The 21,957-nt window shown below is 52.0% G+C and overlaps 7 protein-coding genes across 7 annotated transcripts; 4 read left to right on the forward strand and 3 right to left on the reverse strand.

Annotated features, from left to right (window-relative positions):
• Window positions 1-1,084: 1,084 nt before the first annotated feature.
• N7498_005086 (class I SAM-dependent methyltransferase) lies at window positions 1,085-1,930 on the forward strand (the record flags this gene model as incomplete). Its single annotated transcript, XM_058452148.1, has 1 exon — window positions 1,085-1,930. One exon carries the CDS (start codon window positions 1,085-1,087, stop codon window positions 1,928-1,930), a length of 846 nt encoding a protein of 281 aa, XP_058308686.1.
• Window positions 1,931-2,062: 132 nt separating this feature from the next.
• N7498_005087 (uncharacterized protein) lies at window positions 2,063-3,004 on the reverse strand (the record flags this gene model as incomplete). The annotated part of the gene is made up of 1 exon (XM_058452149.1): window positions 2,063-3,004. The coding sequence occupies one exon, from the start codon at window positions 3,002-3,004 to the stop codon at window positions 2,063-2,065; it is 942 nt and encodes a 313-aa protein (XP_058308687.1).
• Window positions 3,005-3,863: 859 nt separating this feature from the next.
• N7498_005088 (uncharacterized protein) lies at window positions 3,864-8,240 on the forward strand (the record flags this gene model as incomplete). Its single annotated transcript, XM_058452150.1, has 1 exon — window positions 3,864-8,240. One exon carries the CDS (start codon window positions 3,864-3,866, stop codon window positions 8,238-8,240), a length of 4,377 nt encoding a protein of 1,458 aa, XP_058308688.1.
• A 128-nt stretch (window positions 8,241-8,368) lies between these two features.
• N7498_005089 (MFS transporter) lies at window positions 8,369-9,781 on the reverse strand (the record flags this gene model as incomplete). Its single annotated transcript, XM_058452151.1, has 1 exon — window positions 8,369-9,781. One exon carries the CDS (start codon window positions 9,779-9,781, stop codon window positions 8,369-8,371), a length of 1,413 nt encoding a protein of 470 aa, XP_058308689.1.
• A 1,228-nt stretch (window positions 9,782-11,009) lies between these two features.
• N7498_005090 (3'-5' exonuclease) lies at window positions 11,010-14,523 on the reverse strand (the record flags this gene model as incomplete). Its single annotated transcript, XM_058452152.1, has 3 exons — window positions 11,010-11,215; window positions 11,270-14,431; window positions 14,484-14,523. The coding sequence occupies 3 exons, from the start codon at window positions 14,521-14,523 to the stop codon at window positions 11,010-11,012; spliced, it is 3,408 nt and encodes a 1,135-aa protein (XP_058308690.1).
• A 428-nt stretch (window positions 14,524-14,951) lies between these two features.
• Window positions 14,952-15,534, forward strand: N7498_005091 (RNA-binding protein LSM5; the record flags this gene model as incomplete). The annotated part of the gene is made up of 6 exons (XM_058452153.1): window positions 14,952-14,976; window positions 15,030-15,086; window positions 15,143-15,181; window positions 15,241-15,268; window positions 15,381-15,444; window positions 15,496-15,534. 6 exons carry the CDS (start codon window positions 14,952-14,954, stop codon window positions 15,532-15,534), a joined length of 252 nt encoding a protein of 83 aa, XP_058308691.1.
• A 3,824-nt stretch (window positions 15,535-19,358) lies between these two features.
• On the forward strand, window positions 19,359-21,233 carry N7498_005092 (amino acid permease GAP1; the record flags this gene model as incomplete). The annotated part of the gene is made up of 3 exons (XM_058452154.1): window positions 19,359-19,629; window positions 19,683-20,100; window positions 20,171-21,233. 3 exons carry the CDS (start codon window positions 19,359-19,361, stop codon window positions 21,231-21,233), a joined length of 1,752 nt encoding a protein of 583 aa, XP_058308692.1.
• Window positions 21,234-21,957: the final 724 nt, after the last annotated feature.

Genomic DNA, 21,957 nt, shown 5'->3' on the forward strand with positions numbered 1-21,957 from the left:
GGCTGATATCATGTCATGGACACATGCCTCAACCCGGGTCAATGGGCGCATAGGTCCATTCCGAATATCAAGGAAGGCATGGTCTTCGGGACTCAGGGTGAGTGCAGACGCCAATTTTCTTTCGGGGAAAGATTGCAGTTGGTTCAAGAGGTGGCCGAATTGGTACATCATTCGCTGTGCCTGCCATGAGGAAGGCCCCCTAGTGCCTACCACGACGCTGATTTCGGTCGAATACTCCCCAAGGCCACATTTCAATGTTATCGGAGCCAACGAGTCATGGCCCGTTGCCCAAGTTGCATGGTGGTCAGAGGACTTCAAGACCGTCACATCCAAAAGACTCCCGGATTTCCAATCGCTCGGGTTGATATTCGGGGCACAATCAACACATGGGGTTTGAAGGAGGTTGTGGATGTCTACCAGTGCCTCCGATATGGTCTTCGCGGGATCGATGTGAATATTCAGAGCTTTAGCAGACCCTCGCGCGGGTCCTTGAAATTGAACATTCTTGTCGCTAGTGAACAGAAAGAGCGTAACTGCCCAGGCCAAGTACGGAATTGAGGATTCAGGTCCCGAAAGATTTCCGAGGGGTCTGGATCTTGTTGTCAGCGTTGCAACTGGAGGCATTGTGTTTTCAGTATGGGGCATAATATGGCGGGGAGTACAATGGTTGCCGCTGGGATCGATGCATTTGTCCAGCAGTGGCATCTCATATCGCCGGGCTCACGCGGCCCACTCATCGAATGCCGAGTGGCTCTCGGGAGCAGCCTAACGTCACCGTCTCCCTAAATTTGACACAGCCTCGAGTTGGGACTTCATTCCTCGGAGGCAAGGGAAGGCGGGTCTTGGTGACGCGTGGTGCGGCTGGGCAAGTCAAGGCGATGTAAGGGGAGCTATCCCCGGATGCTTCGTCACCTTGCTTCACTTCCATGCCGCAGTGCATGGGCCCTTGAGACACTCCATCGTGTGCAATCAAGGCACACAGTCATAACCAGAGATATGAGATATAAGTCTCATCAACATCCACCGCAGTCAGCAACTTGTATCTCCATATCTTTGGGAATACTCCGCCAGCGCCAGCGCCAAAATGACTGTCCCCGAAATTGCAGACGAGCAGGGTGAATCTCAGTCCGATTCTTTCTATTACAATGCCGAATTCTATGATATTTATACCTCCAAATACATGATTGACCCGACAGACACGAGGATCTACTTCGATCAGCTGCGGGCAAGCCATCGCCAGCCGATTGTTCTGGACGTTGCAACTGGCACAGGCAGAATCATCAAAGGCCTCATTGAACATGCCACCCAGGTCGGGCACGATTGGAGCCAAACCACCCTGATCGGTCTTGACAACTCGGCCCCGATGCTCGACAGAGCTCGAAAATCCATCCTGGCCCCGAAGGCTGGGAATTTGACGTGGATGCTGGGATCTGCCTTTGAACTCGAAGCAGCTTTGACTGGAATGCCACTCCCAGTTTCCGCCGTCGATCTCCTGATTCTGTCTTTTGGCACCATCACGCATTTCACCGTTGCAGGCCAGGGGCAGCAATTTTTCAACCAAGTTGCGAAAGTACTACGCCCGGGTAGCGGACGCGCTGCTGTATCCTTCTATCGTTCTTTTGAGAAAACGGGCCAACCGGTCAGGCTGCCAGGCCCGGCCGATACTGGAAGGATTCCCAGCCAGCAACGTCCTGGCATCACTTATCAGGAAGTGTTGCTAGAGACCAACACCCTCGACGACGTGTACAAGGAATCTCGCCAGATCACTGTGCGCGATCATGATACTGTTCTCGAGCAGAATGTCGTGACCACGGAGTGTGGTCTATGGACGGAAGAAATGGTGAAGCGAATGACAGATGTGGCTGGGTTAAGGGGCCTGTACCAAGTTGTCCTTCCGACTGAATTGATCTGGGTATTTGAGCGGTCCTAATATTTGCGAATGGGTCCCCAATCTATATCAAGTGGGGATTAGTCAAAGCCTCTGCCGTCTAGGTCTATGAAGTACAGTACTAAGGACAAAATAGATTGTTTTTTTATAACAATCGTATACACTAAGCCATCGTCATCCCAAGTCATCTAGCTCGTGGTAAATCCAAATATTGGGCTCCGTATAGATACCGGTCCCATCTACAAGGTCTACCCGGACGGGCACGAGGCCTCGCGGGATAGGGACCTCGATATAGCGTTCTTTAGACTTCTCCCGATCCTTGGATGCGGTGAGGTCCACACCAGTCCATTTCCTCCACTCATCGCATGTGCCGCGGATAATCATGCTGGACGTAGCGATCTTGACGATCCGGCCGCCCAGTTGCAGGTGTTTTCGAAGCCAGGGATCGAACGGTCGAATAGGACTGATTCCCGGATCTGGATCGTCCCACGTCCAGTTAATGTATTCTGCCATCTGGACGGATGGAAAGCGGTGTTTTTGCGTGGGGCGCAAGGGAACAACAAGACAGCGCAAGGAGCTGGCACGTGCCGTGTCTTTCATTGCGCTCACCAGAGCCTCAGCCAGCCCCTGCCGTCGCCTATCGGGCCGTATTGTGATTGAAAGGGCTGAGAGGGCATTTGGCTGTGTCTCGTCATCTTGAGATGCTAGAGAAGCCATCCCACGCAGGAGCGTACCATCGTATCCACTATCTGGTAGGGTACTGAGGAGGTCCGGATAGTCCGAAAGTCGCTTGGTTGAAGGTAGATGTGCGATTTCAGGCCAGAAGAAAGGGATTGAACGGCCCAGCCCAACTACAGTGTCGCAATTGCCGTCGGCACTCGGCTCAATGGCGAGTAGTTGAAACCGTACGAGCGCACGATGGCGCGAGTATATCGGCATAAACAGTTTGAATGTCAGGTCGTGGTCCAGGAACTCTGGCCAGGCGGTATTAAGAGGATGGGCTGGATCGTTTAGGGTCGCCCAGAGATCCGGGCGAGTGGCAGCCGTGACGATTTCCAACCCAGACGTGAACTTAATTGGGAGAGGTGGTGTTGTTCTGGGAGCGCTCAAAGTCATTATGCACCACCTGGGTAATGACAAACAGGGTGCTGAGAGGAGCTGCGAAAAACTGTAAAGAAAGGTTGGGTATATTCAGAAGGAGAAATAACACAAACAAGGCACCGTTATAGATGCCATGGCGCGTTCCACATCATCAGCTCTCAGGTTCCTCAGCTCCTCAGCCAGCCACTACAATCCCACTACTGTATGTAGATCCTACAGTACAGTTCCTATGTGCGTCCTACTGTAGTTACGTCAGGTGTAGGGTAGGTTCATAGGTTATGTCGATCTTTGCAGACCTTCCATTCCGCTCTAGTAAAACAACGATGCGCCTGTGGTTGAGTACATTCCTGAGAGCTTGTCGACCCTACATTAATGTGAGGGGGATCGTCACCCTCGAGATAGGGATGTATGAGTCGGCCAAGCAGACGGCGGTTTCTCCGCTACATACCACTAATACTGTACTAGCGGAGTATAGCAATAGGCTTGCCAAATCGGGTTGGCCCATGTGCGTTCCCACTCCATCGGAGTCTTGTGGGCTAAGGGGACCCTATGAAGTTTCGAATCTCAGGAACGCCTACGTACAGGGGTATCCGTACCGCTGAGACATGTACTACCATTGGCGAGAATCATCCTCGCATTCTCAATCTTCACTTCCTCGATTGCAAGCTATGCTAGCGTTGCCAGGAATCCACAGAGCGTTTGTGACCTCGTCATCATGGCATCCGGTATCAGTGCCTTAACAGCGCACCCTCAAGCCGGCACTAATAGCTCCTTCCGACATGGTCTACTTGACTCCGCTGACAAGATTAAATCGCCGGGGTAAAAGTTCCATTTCCTTCTGTCAGGCTTGCCTGAGACAGAGTTCATCGCTATCATGATTTCTCCGGTTTCCCCTCCACTCGGTACCACCCAGTATCCCCATACCGACCTGAAGAAATGGAAACACATGTTGCAAGACGAGATTGCCCAGAACGGTGTCGACAATAATGACATTTGCGATATCTGTCCCTGCACCGGCGCACAGGAGGCACTTGTGGCTCTCTCAGTCGCCAACCCCAGGACCTATGTTGCTCGCTACGTCTACAGTCTGACACCTAATACCGACGTCACACGCTTTCATCGCGCAATCGAGACAGTAGTGCTAGCCCATACAATTCTTCGGACTCGAGTGATCCAAACTAGTCGCCTTGGCAGCGTTCAAATCATTACGCGAAAAGTAATACCCATCACGAAAGCCAATTCGCTCAAACAGTATCTCGAAGAAGACTTGGAACGTGGGATGAGCCCTGGGTCACCGTACTTGAGGCTGGCTCTGATCAACCCACCTGCTGGATCAAACACCTATTTTGTCGTGACATTGCATCATGCCCTGTATGATGACTGGTCATTAAACCAAGTACTTCATGAGATCGAGTGTGCCTACCGCGGAGACACCATTCCGCCTCGGTGCTTTTCCGATTTTACGGTATACGCCTTGGAAGCCAGCCAGTCCGAAGGAACGCTCGCATACTGGTCAAGCGTCTTGACAGGAGCACAGCAATGCGCCTTTCCGCCTTTGCCCAGCGGCTCATATAAGCCCGTGGCCAAGGGGTTTATGGCGCAGACAGCCGAATTGGATTGGATGGTGCAGCTGCCCGAGAGCATGCAGACTGCAATGGTGGAGCTAGCTTGGGCAATACTGCTTGCTAGATACACGGACTCGACGGACACGACCTTTGGCGTGACTTTCACTGGACGTAGAGCGCTGTTTCCTGGCGTGGATCACATGTCCGGACCCACGATTGCCACCGTTCCACGGCGTGTGCAAATGGGCCCCAATGAGGAAATCCACAGGATTCTCTCCCGAATGGAAGCAGAAGAAGTCAAAATGACCCCATTCGAGCAATGCGGGCTGCACAACATTCGACAGCTAGGAGGAGATGCGGCGGCCGCTTGCCAATTTCAGAACCTTCTCGTGATTCAGGCTCCCGCTCAGCACGAATATGAGCGTATCACCGACATCAGCAGTGAGCAGAGGATTCTGGCAAACCATGCCACCTTCGGAACCTACGCACTGACTTGGGTTTGTGACCTGTTGCGTACTGGAGTGCGCATCCAAGCCGTCTTCGACGAGGATGTCTTGTCCAGGCCACAGATGCGGCGCTTGCAGCGACAATTTGTCAGTGTGATCTCGTCGTTCGGCAAGAACATTGATAGAGGATGGCTGGATGCAGCTTCTGTGTGCCCTGAAGACATGAGCGAGCTGCGGGAGTGGAATAGGATTCCCGTAGCCAAAGCAACTGTATGTGTGCATGATCTCATTCGTGAGAGATGCCTTGCGCAGCCCAACGCCCTTGCTGTCTCTGCATGGGATGGGGACTTTCAATACCGCGAGCTGGATGATCTTTCCACTCGACTTGCTATTAAGCTCCGTCTCCTGGGAGTTGTTCCAGGGGACTTTGTACCGCTGTATTTCTGGAAGTCCCGATGGACCACGGTTGCCGTTCTCGCTGTAATGAAGGCTGGAGCAGCGTTCGTGCTTCTGGATCCCTCTTTGCCGGTAGATCGCACGAAGGAGATTGTCCGGCAGATCGAAGCTTTCAGCGTGCTGACGAGCCCTGAGTTGGCCCCGGCGGCGGCTAGCTTTGCGTCGGTTGCGGTCATCGTAGGCAATAACTGTGCAGCCATCGATGCTCCTGCCAAGCATCCCCCAGCGTTCCTTGGCGTCTCCTCGGTTACCCCCTGTGATCCTGTGTATGCAGTGTTCACGTCCGGCTCAACTGGAACACCGAAAGGAGTGGTCATTGAGCATGGCTCCTTCGCAACCAGCACGCTCGCCTATATCCGGGCTGCAGGGATGGACCAGACCACCCGTGCTTTACAATTCGCCTCTTACGCCTTCGATGTCAGCATTTCCGACACACTGGTGGCCTTGGTTGCAGGGGCAACATTGTGCGTCCCTTCTGAGGAGGAACGCAAAGGCGACTTGGTGCAGACCATATCCAAGTATCAAATCACCTGGGCCGACTTCACGCCCTCGCTCATGCGCCAATTCCGTCCAGCGCAGATGCCGACTCTGCGCACCCTCGTCTTGGGTGGTGAGCCTATGTCCCCCAGCGATGTGAGCACCTGGTCCCCGTATGTCCATCTGATAAACACATACGGGCCTGCCGAGTGCTGCGTTCTGGCCACCATCCAACCAAACGTCACGGTCAGGACAGGCCCTCGCGATATTGGAACGGGCAATGCGGCTATTTGCTGGGTGGTTGACCCCCATGATCATCGACTCTTGGCACCAGTCGGCGCGATTGGCGAGCTTGTTCTCGAAGGACCAATTGTGGGCCGCGGCTATCTGAATGGAACAGTACAAACTGCGCAAGTCTTTGTCGAGCCACCGGCATGGCTGCGCACCTTCCGGCAGGACCTGGGCCAGCCAATCCCTGCCCACTTGTATAAAACGGGTGATCTCGTTCAATACACAACCCAGGGCTCATTGCAGTATGTTGGTCGCAAGGATCTGCAGGTCAAGCTACGTGGTCAACGCATCGAGCTCGGTGAGGTGGAGCACCATGTCCGTAATACATTTCCAGACGCCGCCGATGCCGTTGTAGACATGGTCAGCCTGGTTGACGGGCAAATGGAGCCCCAGCTGGTTACATGGATTAAGCTGGAAGGCGATGTGGATACGTCGGGCCCGCCTCTCCTCCGGCCCAGACCATCCTGGACGAACGCCATTCGCACAGCGCGGGATCGCCTGCGTCAGATCGTACCAAACTTCATGATTCCCTACGTTTTCTTTCCTGTTCATAGCTTCCCGAGAACGATGTCCGATAAGATCGACCGACGTCGTCTCAAGACAATAGCATCTACGTTGACTAGGGAGGAGGTTTCGAGTTATCAAACGACCTCGCGTGCAAAGAAACCAGTGACAAGTGTTGACGAACTCCGTCTTCAAGAACTGTGGGCCAGAATTCTTCGAATCAAGCCATTGGAAATTGGTGCAGAAGATGGATTTGTTGACTTGGGTGGTGACTCGATCACGGCCATGACGACCGTCACGGCCGCTAAGGCTGAGGGCATTTCTATCAGGGCGTCGAACTTGCTACAGAATTGCAGCCTAGAGGAAATCGCCCAGGAGCTGCAAGGGTCTTCTGTCACATCAAAAGTGAGCTGGGGAGCAGAAGCTGCGTTGGCGCCAGATTTATTTGGTCTTGAGAAGATATGTCCCAGGGACACAAACGGTATGAAGCGCACTGCAACACCAATGACGGTGATACTCACGGGGGCTACTGGCTTCCTGGGCAATGAAATCCTCCGTTGCCTCATCGCCAACACCGACATACAAACCATCCACTGTGTCGCAGTCCGCGACCCCTCAAGCTCCCAATTGCCTACATCAAACGACAAGGTTTTCGTACACCCAGGTGATCTCACAAAGCCTGGGCTCGGCTTGAACTTCACCTCTATTCCAGACTGGGTCTCTACATGCACAACAATTATACACTGCGGTGCAGATGTCTCCTACGCAAAGGACTATGCAGTTCTTCGTTCGACAAATGTCTACTCAACTCGCCAATTAGCCTACTTGGCCATCACTCAGGGCATTCCTATTCACTACATTTCCACCGTTGCGCTTGCCCATTTCCCGGGGCTAAATGACCTCCCCGAAGCATCCATCCGTACTCATACGCCTGAAGCTTGCGGCAGTGGCTATCTTGCCTCGAAATGGGTCAGTGAAGTACTCCTGGAAGCTGTGAATGCCACCTACAACATTCCAGTCACAATCTACCGCGCATCCAGCATCGTCGGGTCCGGAGCACCAAGCACAGACCTGACAAACGCAGTTCTGCGTTGCTCGCGCGCTATGAAATGTGTTCCTGATCTCGAGTCACAGGGTGGGTTTGTGGATATGATCCGTGTTGAAACGATAGCTCGCGATATTGTTGACACGGTGCTGTCTTCTCGGTCTCGCAATGCGGCGACGCATAGAAAAGAGACGCCAGTGACTTATATCCACGAGTCTGGCGAGATTCACTTTCCTATACAACAGTTGAGAGAGTATCTCGAGCAGGAAGAAGGAACGCCAATACGCGAGCAAGAGTTATCCTCCTGGCTGAGACAAGCCCCCCAGTATGGCATGTCTGCCTCATTATCGCGATTCCTGGATACAGTCGGTCCCAGTGGGTTCGATATTTCTCTTCCATTTGTTGAGAGCCAATGGACGCGCTTGAGGCAGGACAAGCAGGCGGGCGAACACCACGCGCATATGTGACAGGGGATTTTCATTTCTCTAGAGGGTTGAGAATGGGATCGAAATAGACATAGATCATGTGGAAATGCGCCACCTACACTATGAAGCAGCAATTTACCGAGTTTTATGGTGGCTGCAGATAATAACACCTAATTCTTCACATCAGTCCCCGCGCCTTGTTTCGTTCCTGCATTTTCTATTGGGCTAAAGATCGATCCGCCCATGAAAAATAGGACTGGAATCCCTGAGATGCCAACTACCAACCCTAAGGCCCAACTCATTGTTGCCCAACCGGCCTGCTGGCGGATGAATCCGGCAAAGAAAGGTCCGATGAGGTTACCAGAAGCAAACCCCATGTTCGTAAGACCAAAGGCCAATGACATCGTCCCATCCGACCCGAAGGCTTGAGGATCTTCAGCTTCCTTTGCCCCGACAGCGTTGAACACTTCTAGATCCAACGCGGGTAAGCTCACGGCAACACATAGGCCAATGATTGTAAGGAGAGCACATAGAAGAACCTTGTGCTTCATCGAATTCTCCGTCACAAAACGTAACAGAACCGCGGCGGGTAAGAATATCAAGAATGACACGCCGGTCATATAACGAGAGGATCGAGGGAACTTGTCCACCACAGCTCCCGCCAGAGGAGCGAAGAAGTGAGGTGCCAAAAGTGTAAGGAAAATCAGCCCTTGTCCAGTTTGCTGCCATCCAAACGTCTCTTGCACGAATAATGGGAGAACGCTGTCGAAAGACGTCCACACCATCGCGACCATGATATTCGCCCACAGAGCCACGATGAGCCGGTATGACTTGAGAAGAAAGACAACGCGCCCCAAGGTACTTCGAGGAGGACCTAGGTGTCTCTGCTCTTCTTCTACCGTCTCAACTTCGACTGCCACTTCTTGCCACCTGATCGCGTGCTTCTTCTCAATCAATGCCAATCGAAAGAAGATATCCACTCCAATAAGCCCGAAGGCCAGACCAAAGACTGAATAGTAGCCGCTTTCTTGGTACAGTACTCCTCCCAGCAGAGGACCTGCCACCATACCCAGGTTGGCTGTCATTGACATGTATCCAAAGAATTGGCCCAGTCCTTCTTTCCCAACTGTATCTATCACCAGGCCAACACCCACCACCCAGACAATCGCACCCGCGATGCCTTGACAGATGCGGCCCACAACCCAAAGCCCGATATGTGTTCCAACGCAGAGCAGGGCCGTTGCTGCCCCCAGCATTGCCAGGCCAAAGAGGAAGGGCCATCGTCGCGACCCGATTCGATCCGCGAAGTAGCCAAATAACGGCGATGAGACTAATAGAGTGGCGGAGAATATAGCAAGAAGAATGGATATCCAGCTTTGTACTTTCGAATGAGGCAAGCCAACCCTATTCTCCAGTGCTGTGGGGGCGACAGGCACGATCAAGCCATACATGAAATAATCGGTCGCGGAAGCAAAGCAAACAGCCGTCAGAATAAACCATGTCGACGACCTCAATTCCAAAAGGCGCGGTTTTGTCGCTGTTTTGCTTTTCCATGGTAATTGCAGTTGACGGCGTGTGTGCATGAGGGCGGTTGAAGCGGAAAGAGCAGATTGGTTCAAGTAAAGTCGCTGGAGCGGGATTTTTTTAAATGCTTGGTAGAGTCTGTATCCCTGTCGCGTAGGATGAACATGTATCCGGGCAAGAAGCGCCATAAAATTGTGGTTCTAGATTTTTTTGGGCAATTGAACGGAATCCTGAGCGCGACTCAGGGCCCGAGAATGTACAGCATTGTTGGAATCCATTCTAGCCTAAACCAGATCGGAATACAGACCACCCAAAAAAAAATTTTACGCATTCCGTGTGACTTCATGCATGAGATGTGTTTCCAACTCCTTGCTATTACTAGTAGCTTATTGCAGAGCGAAGCGAAGCAATTATGTATTCGGTCATGTGATTACTTCCTGAGTCAAAATCTGTCAATACAGCTATAGGACCTCAAGTGCATACGTCAACTTGGATAATTGAGTGTCTGAATTGGTAAATGCTATGTCCCATGCATTTTTGTATGTGTGGGGATATGAAGTTACTCGGTGAACTAAACGGTTCTACTCCCTCACGTGCATCTATCTCTATACTCCATTCGTAGTCATATCCCCCAAGTTTTCAAAACACCTGGTATGTGTGCGTTGAATGCTGTTACTAATCAGAATTAACTGCTGAGTTACCATATTAGGCAACTTCTGATGTCTCGGTTGTCAGTCAATCTCTGAATATTGGGTAGTCAAAGTATCTGTATAAATCGCTGATATTTTGGTGTAACTTTGGTACGAATCCTGCAAGAGCCAGCTATTTAGCTGTTGAACTAACAATGAGCCGCCGAGAGCCAACCATTTCCCAGGAGCTAAGTGTAATCACGGAAGTTTTCATGGGTGGTTAGTTAGGGCTACTCCTAAAGGATCACATAAGCGCTATTTAGACACTACTCGGTCGTAGATCCCCACCATCCTCCGATAGTTAATTAGGCCTGGGCACGGTTACAACAATCAAGACCAATGGAAAGTTGAATATTTACTGGTAGTTCAGCACTAGTGACGGGTCATATGCAATGATGAGTGGATTCTTCGAACCTTGGAAATGAGTGGGGGATATCGAACAAAAGAAAGCATGAAATGCCCGCTGCTCTAACACAAAATGCAATGCAACAAAAATCAAAATCAAAATATGGACATGCACACTCCTTATATGGCCGAAAAATAAACAAAGATGAAAAGAAAAAATAAGCCTTTGATAGAAGATGTCAAAAGCTAGAACCTAAGAACGCTCGGCCACGTCAACCTCGACGGAATCAGAGGCAGCGGATTCCTTGTCTCCGCTTTTCACTTCTTCTCCACTTGGGACAATGATAGGCTGGTTCAGCTCAGCATGGGCAGGACGAGGCGGGACAGGGTCCATGGATTGTCTCTTCTGTTCCATGGCATTGAACAAGCAGAGACAAGCGTAAGGATCTGTGGCGGCATCTATCGAGGCACGTCAGTAAATAAGGTAAGAATTGAAGATAGTATTATACTCACATTGGACCTGACGATAGTTCAAAGAACGAGTCCAATCGCCACACCGCACATCCTCACTTTTTTCAAGTGGCAGTCCGAAATGCTCCTGGACCTGCTCACTCAGATTGACGCTCCTTTTGTTGACAAGCTTCGGATTTGTTTGTCCGTGCTTAACCAATTTGAACAAATGGCTCAACTCGAAAATCGACTGCGCTTCGACGCCGAGATACTTGCGCAAGCGGGTCGAGTCCGCTTTGATCGCAACTCCGACTTTGGTGATATCCCGAGACTCGAGAATGCGTCTGAGTGACGGAGAGACAAAGTCTTCGAGGGTGCGGGCCGGCTTGAACAGAGCGATCTGGAAAAGTGCGATGCGCTCTTCATTCGCAATCTGGATCAGGGAAAGGTTATTTTGGATGCTGTCTGAAGCATAGACTTGTGCTTTCCACTCCATGTCGAAGCCGATGACCTTGCTATTGAGGAAGTGCTTTGCGACCTCTTCGGTGCTTTCAAGGGATCGGCAATAATGTATGATGGGTTTCTGGCCATTCGGCGCTCGCTGATCGCTATGGCTCCAGAATATTGGGGTAACCTCTTCGTTCGCTTTGCCATTGAGCTCCGAAGACCTGGTTTGATCAAGCAAGTTTTCATCTTCTGTGGGCCGAGTGGCATCATCTGCGATTGCAGTGGCGGAGGAAACATGGACGGCAGTCAATTTATCTGGTAGAGATTCATGGCTGCAGCCCCGGGCACTGACATGGGTGATTGGTGAATCGGTGCAGTATGATCGTCTTGCTCCTCGACGAATATGAGATCGGAAGGTTCTCCGACCTACAGTCAATTTAGGAGCAACTGGTGGTGGAGGGGACTCTTCCTTCGCTTCAAGCCTTTCCACTTGTGCTTGAAGCTGTTTCACTGTCGCTTGAAGCTCTGCAACCATAGCCTTACTCCTGCGCTTGTGGCTGCTTCCCGCCGTAGCTTGACCAGTCTTGATACTCACCGAGGGCTTCTCTTTCGGCGCCCCACGCTTATCTGTAAGCGGAGAATCGGACTTCGACGAGGGTTTTTTCACAGGACTGGCCGATTTCCTGTCTGAAGCAGGTGATCCAGACGCAACAGTCTGGTTGTCAGGGCTGGGGAAAGCTGCGTCAAAGGAAATGTTGGTCGATGCCAGTTCTTTGGAAGAAGCCCCCTGCTGTAACCAAAAAGGATTCATGAGCCTAGCCATGGCGGTTCCAAAAGAAACCTTTTGATTCATTTGGCCCGATTCTGAAGAAAAGGATATCTGCGCCTTGCCTGATGAATTTTTGTGGGCGTCGAACTGTTTGTATTGGTCTTGTTCAGCCACTGTGGAAGACTGAACTTGTGGCTGTTGAGCTGATGTCTTGTCATGACCCCGTGTAACAGTTTTTGAAGCAGACCTAGCCCGCAGACGTCTTCTCTTCTTCAAGGCGGCGGCGGCAGTCTCAGAGCCCAAGTCTTGGACCGTCGGGGACACGATGAGCTTTTCACGTTCACGCAGCGTCTCCATCATTTGCACCCACATCCTTTCCGTCGCCCCTTTCTGATCTATCCGGGTAGTGGACAAGACTCTCCCCATGAACCAAGCTTCAAAGCTGAGTGACGCGTTTGACCTAATATAGTACTGGAATCGAATGGGATCCTGGCTCAATGGGTTAGGCACAATGAACAGGCCCTCTTCTTGCATCGCGTTCGGCAAATCTAGCTTCTGAAGTTTCTCCTCCACCTGAAGCCGAATCCAGTTGACATATCTGTACATCCTGATATGTGACAGAATATCTTTCTGTTGTGCACGATATTCCGTGGCCCATTCGAATATCTCTTGGGAAATGGACATGGCTCTGGGATAAGGTATTCCATCCCACATCGGGCCAAAGTTCCTTTGCAAGGAGCCGATCAAGTACCACACCTCATTGACCAATTGTCGATGCATAATCATGAGGGTGTCAAAAGGTGCCATGACATCAAGCTGACGCAAATATTTGTTCTCTGTCGAGTATTTGGTAGTTCTGGACACTCTCCGCCATTTCATATACTGCGCCTCCAGGGCGATAGCGGCGGACTTCTGATCCCTTTGGAAAACTCGCTTCATAGGTCTTTTAAACAGCATAGCTTTCACAACATCCCAGGCGGAATCGACGGGAGCTATCCGGATATCATATGCGATTCTGTGGAAGTTTGCGGCCTTGAGTGGATGCCGGAGTTCCCTGGATTCGAGGAACACGCCTCGGTGATAATGGGCTGTTTGGCCAACCGCCAAGTTTTGCGCTCTAGTTGCATGTGATAATGCAAGGAAATCTGGACCACCGGGTATGACCAGGTTTACCAGACTTAACAAGAGCGTTCGAATGTCGTTGCCCCCGTTGATCACAGCGAATCCTTTATCTTGTAGTTTGCGATACTCTTGTTGCGTCCTCTCTGAGTAAGCTAGGAGGGAATCGATTCGGGCCCTAGCAGTTTTCCAGGGCCGCAGGTAATCCTCTTTGAGTAGATTGTCTAGGTCACGTATGAAGACTTTCGAGGTCCCGACAATTCCTTTAAGGGCTTCATACTGCAGCTCAGAGGATCGCGTGGCCAATTTATCAAACTGTTTTTTGAGTTTCGGAGATTCTGCGAAGCGAATCTTGCAATATTCGTGTTCAATCAACCGGTTCTCGTGGTGAATTTGCATGAACTCAGCCTCGAGCCATGCAATTGTTGCGGAGAAAGCCCTGCAATACTGCATTGCCAACCGTTGATTGAATCCGTGATTTTGCGACAAACGATCCTCAAAAAAGCGATATTTGATGTCAACAAATTCTCGGACAAATTGAGAAGCAGGAGTCAACAGCAGAACCTTCTGTTCAGTCTTGCGAATCTCTATCCGGTCGTGTGGTGTGAATACAGTACGCAACTTGGGTTGCTTTTTTCGAGATGCAATGATCTGTCTCAGGTCTTCTTTGCTGGCACGGATATCCTCCGGACGCCTCGGGCGTCTGTTGATAACTGGCGGTGGAACTCCATCATCCTCGTCATCGTCCTCCAGTGTGATTCGTGCGGCGGGGGTATTCGAGAAGTTCCGTCGTGATCGGAAGTTGCCCAATTGCTTGCGGTAAGTTCGTCGGCGGATGGGTCCAGTGTCTGAGCTTCGTCGCGGCGTGCAAGAGCTGTCATTACTTCGATCTGGTCAACAGACTGGCCTTTAGACGTGGGAATGAAGCTGAAGCAGACTCACTTGTGAGATGAAGGCGACCAAGTAGTCGCACCGCTACCATAATGATTACACGGATTTCCGTCCGGTGTCGGGGCCAAGGACGAATACCTCAGGCCCGCTGGAAGGCGCGACCACGTTCGCATTCTGCGTGGCAAGCATAGTGGACCTCATGAGAGGGGACTTGGTTTGGTACCACGGCGTGTTTGCAGGCCAGCCAGTCCACTTGGCGAGCTAAACCAATTCAATTCAGAAAGTCGAGACAAATTTGAGCTCGTGAGGAGATCGCGGCGTTGGAGAACAGAGGGATCGGGGAAGTGGAGCTAGTACTAATCAGGCCTAGCCGCTCGGCCCGGAGAAAACCAGCTTCCTCAGACGTCGCAGCGTCGTCTTTGATATCTTGCCTTGCTCGCCCTGCGTGTTCTTTCTGGAGCTAGAATTGCTACTCGAGAGTTTTCTCGTGCCTTCCTGACTCTCTACATACCAATCACAATGGCCTCCCAGCTTCTGCCTCTCGGTGCGTTCGCGAAATGCCCCGCGCACCGTGTGACCCCGCTAACCCTTCGATAGAGCTTATCGACAAGTGTGTCGGCTCCCGGATCTGGGTTATTATGAAGGGTGACAAGGGTGAGCATGAAATTGAAGTGAAGGAAGCAAGGGGAAGGAGGCTGACGCATGTACAGAGTTCTCCGGCACCCTCCTCGGATTTGATGACTACGTCAGTAAGTATCCCTTTTTTTCAGCCGCCATGTCGGGTGAAATGTGCTAACGGATCCTCTAGACATGGTCTTGGAAGATGTGACTGAATTGTAAGTGTCGCTACTACCTCCTCTATGAAATGGCGACGTTCTTGTATTGGCCTTTCCTCGGCCGCATGTTATCAAGAAACTTTCGTTGGAATTGACTCTAACTCCATCTCAGTGACTACACCGGTGCCCAGATCAAACTTCCCAAGCTTCTCTTGAATGGCAACAATGTCTGCATGGTAAGTAACTTGATTGCTCTCTTGGCATCCTATCTCTAATGCTCCATACAGTTGATCCCCGGTGGTGAAGGCCCTGCTGCCAGCGCTTAAGGCCGATTGGCATTACTTTGCGCATGATGAAAAGATATCTTGTCTGTTAATGATACCGAATGCAACGACATGAAAATTCCATGGATAGAATCAATTAATCCCTTTGGTACTTTTGGGCGCCGTGCTTTGCTTCTCCATTCGCTTTTTTCACAGAGACCCGTTCTACCACCGTACGCACTGTATCAATTATTACATAAGAGAGACAGAAATGCCCAGGCCTGGGAGAATTGATTCGGTGATGAGATATGTGAAAGACATGCCTGTCTCTCGCGATGGATCGACCCCACGAAACTAGTAAGAGCACATCACAAGAACCGGGCATATCTCTTAGCGTTAGAGGATACCCCTCATTCACAAAAGTCGAGGTCGGGCAAATGATATGGTTTGAAAACATCCATGGTTAAGAGTAAAGTCAGCGTGAAACCTAGCCCGTTCGGTATCTGCATGATAGTCTGCAGGGCGCAATTCCTCGAGGTACACGATGCTGGGCAAACTATGCCGATGTCAGAACAAAGCTCTAGACCCTGGGCCGTGGCTGCTAAGCGAAACACACACCTAATTAAACATCTACCCCGGGGCACGCCCGCCATAGCCTCTCATGATACGCAGACGCCACGAAAGTATCCCAGAGTAAGCACCTTCACCGGGCCGGGGTATTACCAGCCAGCCAAACAACGGCTACAACCGGCTATTCGGGCGTTCATCAAGCGCAGATCGTTAAGGCTGGTCTTGTAATCACGAATGAGAACATTCGGGTATCTCACCATCGGGACAGGTTAGTGGATGACAACGCCGATCAGCAAAGAAAAGCCTAATACCCCACAAAACGCGACTCCAAATGAACTCATAGTGGATCGCGCCCGTAGCTATACTCCAAAAATGCGGCATTTGTATTATTCGCGGCATTTATCAGGCTCAAGTGCTCGAGCTACCAGATTCGGGTACCAGCCCCCATCACAATCCGCATAGCTACGATTTCACCACCGGGCCGGTTGACGACGCAGCTACGGGGGAACCTGCTTAGCCATAATTACACCAGCTTCATGCAGCCATCCGTCAAAAAGTGAGGTTCAAAACCGATCCGCCGAAACCTAGGATGTTTGGGGAGGAGGGGGAAAGGGGGGTGGATCCCATAACCCGGGGACACACAAGCAGCCGCGACTTTCCCAATCTCAAAAGCACCTGTCCCAAAGATTGCGTAATAGTCGCTCAGAACATGAATCATGATATGTGTATGGAGTACTTTCTCAGCTAGCGCTGTACCCCGGGGTTACTAAGGTGTGTTCGGAGATGAAGTGGAAACTGTTACCTAAGAAGTTTCTATCCCCGCATTTTGCTAAAGTATCACCGGCGAGTGGGACCACTCTAACGCAACATGCTGTTTATTTGCATGCGATCTGGATTTAGGGTGGCGCAGCCGATGGACTTCCATCCTTGCGTGACTGACCTGGGGGAAAGAGGGAAAGTGGGTGCCGTCGATCTGCGGAGTCTGGATTGTCGGGATAAGTCGCCACTGTTGCTGAAGACGCGATCACCAGATGGCAGGTTCCAAATTGTTTCTAGAACAATTGGATTAGATTTGGCTTTGTACGATTTATGGATTGTTTGGGTGTGACCATGGCTGGGGCAAAGTCAGTGTCAAGCCCCTGGGAAACATCAAGCCAATAGCAAAGGCACACTCCGAGGCAGACGCTCTCGGCCCCTGCTTCCCTTGCAAAGGCAGTACCCGCCCGGATCACCAATAGTGCCAACTGTAACCCGATGCTACCATGGCCATCGAGGCATCGGTAGCAGCCAGTCACAGCCAGTGACAGCCCGCGTTGAGCGCCATCGGCTGGGGTGGCTGAAAGTCAAAGTACCCCGGTACGCAACATTCTCGGAGGTCTCTTGGGGGCAGGGAAAAGGTCTCGATCCACCTTCACACAGCTTCATGTTCGCTATCTCTTGATGCTCTGGGTCTTGACGTCAAGGATTCTGGATCATTTGTCCTTGGCACGGTCCTTGATAACGGCGTGCATGATACTGCTAGAGACCCACCGTATCCATTATGTACAATTTGCGATAAGGTCAACTCTCGGGGCAACGCTGCAAAGTTCCAGTAGGATTGGAGTCGTATGATCGCGCGTTAGGATGCATCTCGACCCTTCTATCACGAACCGGGATCTATTCTACGGGGGACTTGGCAGCTTGATACTACTGCCCATGCATGGCCGACCGGCGACATGCGTGGCGAAACGCTCAACCTATCAGGAGATCGCAAGGGTAGAAAGAAAGACGCGCTTGGTCCAGGTATACGAGAAACATCTCGAACGGCCAGGCCTCGCACGCCTCGTGATGCTCTCCATCTTCCCCACGCACCCCTGTGTTTAGCATTCGTTCTCCCGTCCTTCCATGCATATCAGTGGCAGACCGCCATGAGCCACCCGAACCGCCAGACGAATCAAGTCACGGACGGGGGGCTGAGGGCTGGAGTAGAGTTTCACGGATCGATTCGCACAGAAATTGCCTCGGGCTTGCCCGGATCCGAACCAGGGAGAGGGAGTCGGGCTCTCAGCTCTCAGCACGGGCAACCCGAGGCCCCGGCGGCATCTTGCACTGCTCGAGTGGGTCGCAATTTGAAGTCTGGGCAAGGTGCTGCTGTTTCGCGGTTTTGCTTGCGTGCTCCTTTCCGGCAAGATCCTAGCGCCGAAGGAACGGAACCCCGTCGGAAAATCTGCCCATAGACAAGGGGGCGCTGGGATAGCGGTGGCATGGCTTCAGAACGATATGCAGCCCGCACGCCACGGATCTTCGAGATCCGGCGAACTGATCCGTGCAGGTTGTACTCTGTAGACCCTGAGAACTTGCAAGGCGGTTGCCGTGGGTAGACTGGACGGCATGTAATACTATCGGTCGAGCCGTTCCTTATCACACCGCCACGGTATGTGATTGGATCAGTGCTGGCTATCGCATGGAAAGTGCGGAGAGAGGCCGGATGTGGATTAGTGGGTCTCGATCCCGACCTCCCTCTTCGAAGCTTGGCTTTCAGTGCCCGAGTGAGGCCCACTTCCGTGGAGTCATCCCGAGGTCTTGGAGGAGAGACGAGTTGACGGGGTAAGGTAAAAAGGGCAGGTGGATGACCGGCCGTAAGCGATCCAAGATATCGGCAGTTCCTGGAAAATAGTTCACTGCGTAGAGCCACACCGCGGGTGGGATCTTCCCGTTCTGACAGACTACAGTAAATCACGCGAAGGCCAGTGGCGGGGATTTTCTAACCTTAGGAGACGAGTCCCACCGTGACTGTAGCAGGTGTGGAACCGAAACAGAACGATGTGCTTCTCTCTGGAGTCGGTCCGTTTGCAGCCTTGCACCCATCCCGGTCGAATTCCCTGCTCTGCAGCTGCATACCAAAATGCTCGAAGAAAAAAGAAAGTACATTTGCCTCCCGAACCGGGGGTTAGACGGGGCGCAACCCCGGTCGGACGCCAAGTTTATTATCAGAAGAAACTAAGCGGGTTCAGGTCCGTGGTCTAAGCGCATCTCTATCTGCGCCCCGTCTATTGGCTAACGTGATAGAGCGGCCTGGTTTCCATTGTGAGAGATGTAAACCTAATGAATATTGTCTTGTCCACCGTCCGTATTTAAACATGCGCCTCCCTCTCCCCTCTGGTATTCCAGGTTTCCCCTTCACCCCCTCAGACTCGGTCCAGGTCCTCTGTGCTGGATTAAGATCACTCTTATTTCGATACCTTCCCTTGCCCTTTCCCTTTCCCTTTTCTTTTCCCTTTCCCCTCATCTCCCCTGCTTCGCCGGATCTACAACAGATCTGAGAGAAATTCGCAATCATGGAGGAGAAAAAAAACGAGCCGATCCAGACCACGACCGAGCCATTGCCAGCTTATGGCGACTCCGAACTGACTCGCGGAAGCTGGACTCAGCGGGTCGTGGATAGCTTTAAGCGGGATCCCAATGCCAAAGTCAGCGGCGGCCACTCCGCAGGCGCCGATGGCTCTGGCTTCGATCTCGAGACCGCGGCACAGAACACTGCCAATTCACCTTTGCAGCGTAGCCTGAAGGGCCGCCACCTGCAGATGATCGCCATTGGTGGTTCCATCGGTAGGCACCTTGCCGTCCCACTGACCATCGTCGGTTCGCTGACCCTCTTCTAGGTACTGGTCTCTTCGTCGGATCGGGTACAGTCCTGGCAGCAGGTGGCCCGGCATCTGTCCTCATCGCCTACGCCCTCATCGGTATTATGCTTTACTGCACGGTACACGCCCTGGGTGAAATGGCCGTTTTGTTCCCCGTTGCTGGTTCCTTTGCACACTACTCGACTCGTTTCATTGACCCGGCGTGGGGTTTTGCCATGGGCTGGAACTATGCTCTGCAGTGGTTGGTTGTCTTGCCCCTGGAAATCGTCGCCGCTTCTATCACCGTCGATTACTGGAGTCCAAATGTCTCGAATGCGGCCTGGGTTGCCATCTTCTGGGTGGTGATCGTTAGTATCAACATGTTTGGTGTTCGTGGTTACGGTGAAGCCGAGTTCGTCTTCTCGGCCATCAAGGTCATCGCCGTCATCGGATTCATGTTCGTTCTCCCCCATCAGCCTCGAGGTGTTATCGTAGATCTTCGGACGTGATGCTAACCTGCGATATAGTATTCTCGGAATCATTCTTAACTGCGGTGGCGGTCCCGAGGGCGGCTATATCGGTGCCAAATACTGGTACAATCCTGGTGCTTTCCACAATGGCTTCAAGGGTCTTTGCAGTGTGTTCGTCAACGCCGCCTTCGCCTTCGCTGGAACTGAGCTGGTCGGTCTGGCCGCTGCCGAGACCGCAAATCCCCGCAAGTCCCTTCCCACCGCCGTGAAGCAGGTCTTCTGGCGTATCGCCCTCTTCTACATCGTCTCCCTCACCATTGTCGGCCTTCTGGTCCCCTACACCGATAAGCGTCTGGTTAGCGGTACCTCATCGGCCGATGCCAAGGCCTCCCCCTTCGTCATTGCCATCGAAAACGCCGGTATTTCTGGTCTACCTTCGGTGATGAACGTCGTTATTATGATTGCCGTGCTCTCCGTCGGAAACTCCTCAGTGTACGGTTCCTCCCGCACTCTGGCCGCTCTGGCCGAGCAGGGCCAGGCTCCCCGCTTCCTGGCTTACATCGACCGCAAGGGTCGTCCCATGTGGGCCATCCTCGTCTCCTCCGTCCTGGGTCTGCTCTGCTTCCTGGCTGCGTCAGATAAGCAGACCGAAGCCTTCGAGTGGATGATGGCTATTTCGGGTCTCTCATCCATCTTCACCTGGGGTTCCATTTGCTTCTGCCACATTCGCTTCCGTCGCGCCTGGAGCATCCAGGGTCACAGCTTGGATGAGCTGGCTTTCCGTTCCCAGCCTGGTGTCATCGGTTCCTGGGTTGGCTTCATCTTCAACTGCCTCGTCCTGGTCGCCCAGTTCTGGGTTGGCTTTGCCCCCGTCGGCTATGCTGAGATGACCGCTGGCGAACTGGTGCAGAGCTTCTTCGGAGCTTACCTTGCTGCCCCTGTCGTCCTGCTCTTTTTCATCCCTTATAAGATCTGGTACCGTACCAAGGTCGTGCACTCACGCGATATGGATCTGGTGACCGGTCGTCGTGAACTGGATATTCAGCACCTTGTGGACCAGGAGAAGGCTGACCAGGCGGCATGGCCTAGGTGGAAGAAGGTCTACAAGTTCTTCTGCTAGAGATTTCTCCACCTTGTTCTAAGACTTCTGTGAAGGATCACAGAGTTTTTATTGTACATCTTTTACCTCTTTTGTCATGTCTCCCAACGTGAATGTCTTGATGACTCTCGCCTTTATTGATGACGGATATCATGATTAATAGGATACCAATATGAATATTCCCCCTTTGCCAAGCTTTCATACTCATCTCTGACGTAGCCCGATAATCTTCGACAATCCTCGCCGATCCTCATAATCAAGTCTCCAGGTTTGGCATGTTTGCACCTGGGGCTATGTATCCGTAATGCCATTACCAATGGCCCCCTATGTCCAGTTTCGACCTTGGAGATGTCCCACATGTGCGACTCGGCCTCAACACGACGATACCCAATTTGCACCGGGGATGAACGATATTCAATCACTCAGCATGAAATTGCAAGACTTAATTTAAGTTAGGGCATTTCGGCGCAACGGCGAACCAAGACTTTCCTTCCAAAAATAGAGGCGAATCCCAGTGCTAAGGAAATAGTGCTGTGGAGCCCAAAAAACAAGGCTACGTATTGGGTACCCGTAATATTACAAGCCACCTGACGAAAGGCGCTGTGATGGAAATTCATCAACATCATCGCTCTTGCGCTGTACACGCCCCTTTATCCTACTCTCATTTTGCATCCCGGTGCGGCTTGTTCTGTTCTGTCTCTCAATCGCCCTCCGCCCGGCCTGCTTTCGCTCATTTCGTTTTCCT

This window comes from Penicillium cinerascens (genome assembly GCF_028974065.1).
Source record: "Penicillium cinerascens strain IBT 15544 chromosome Unknown contig_5_segment0_segment0, whole genome shotgun sequence".
Classification (NCBI taxonomy): domain Eukaryota; kingdom Fungi; phylum Ascomycota; class Eurotiomycetes; order Eurotiales; family Aspergillaceae; genus Penicillium; species Penicillium cinerascens.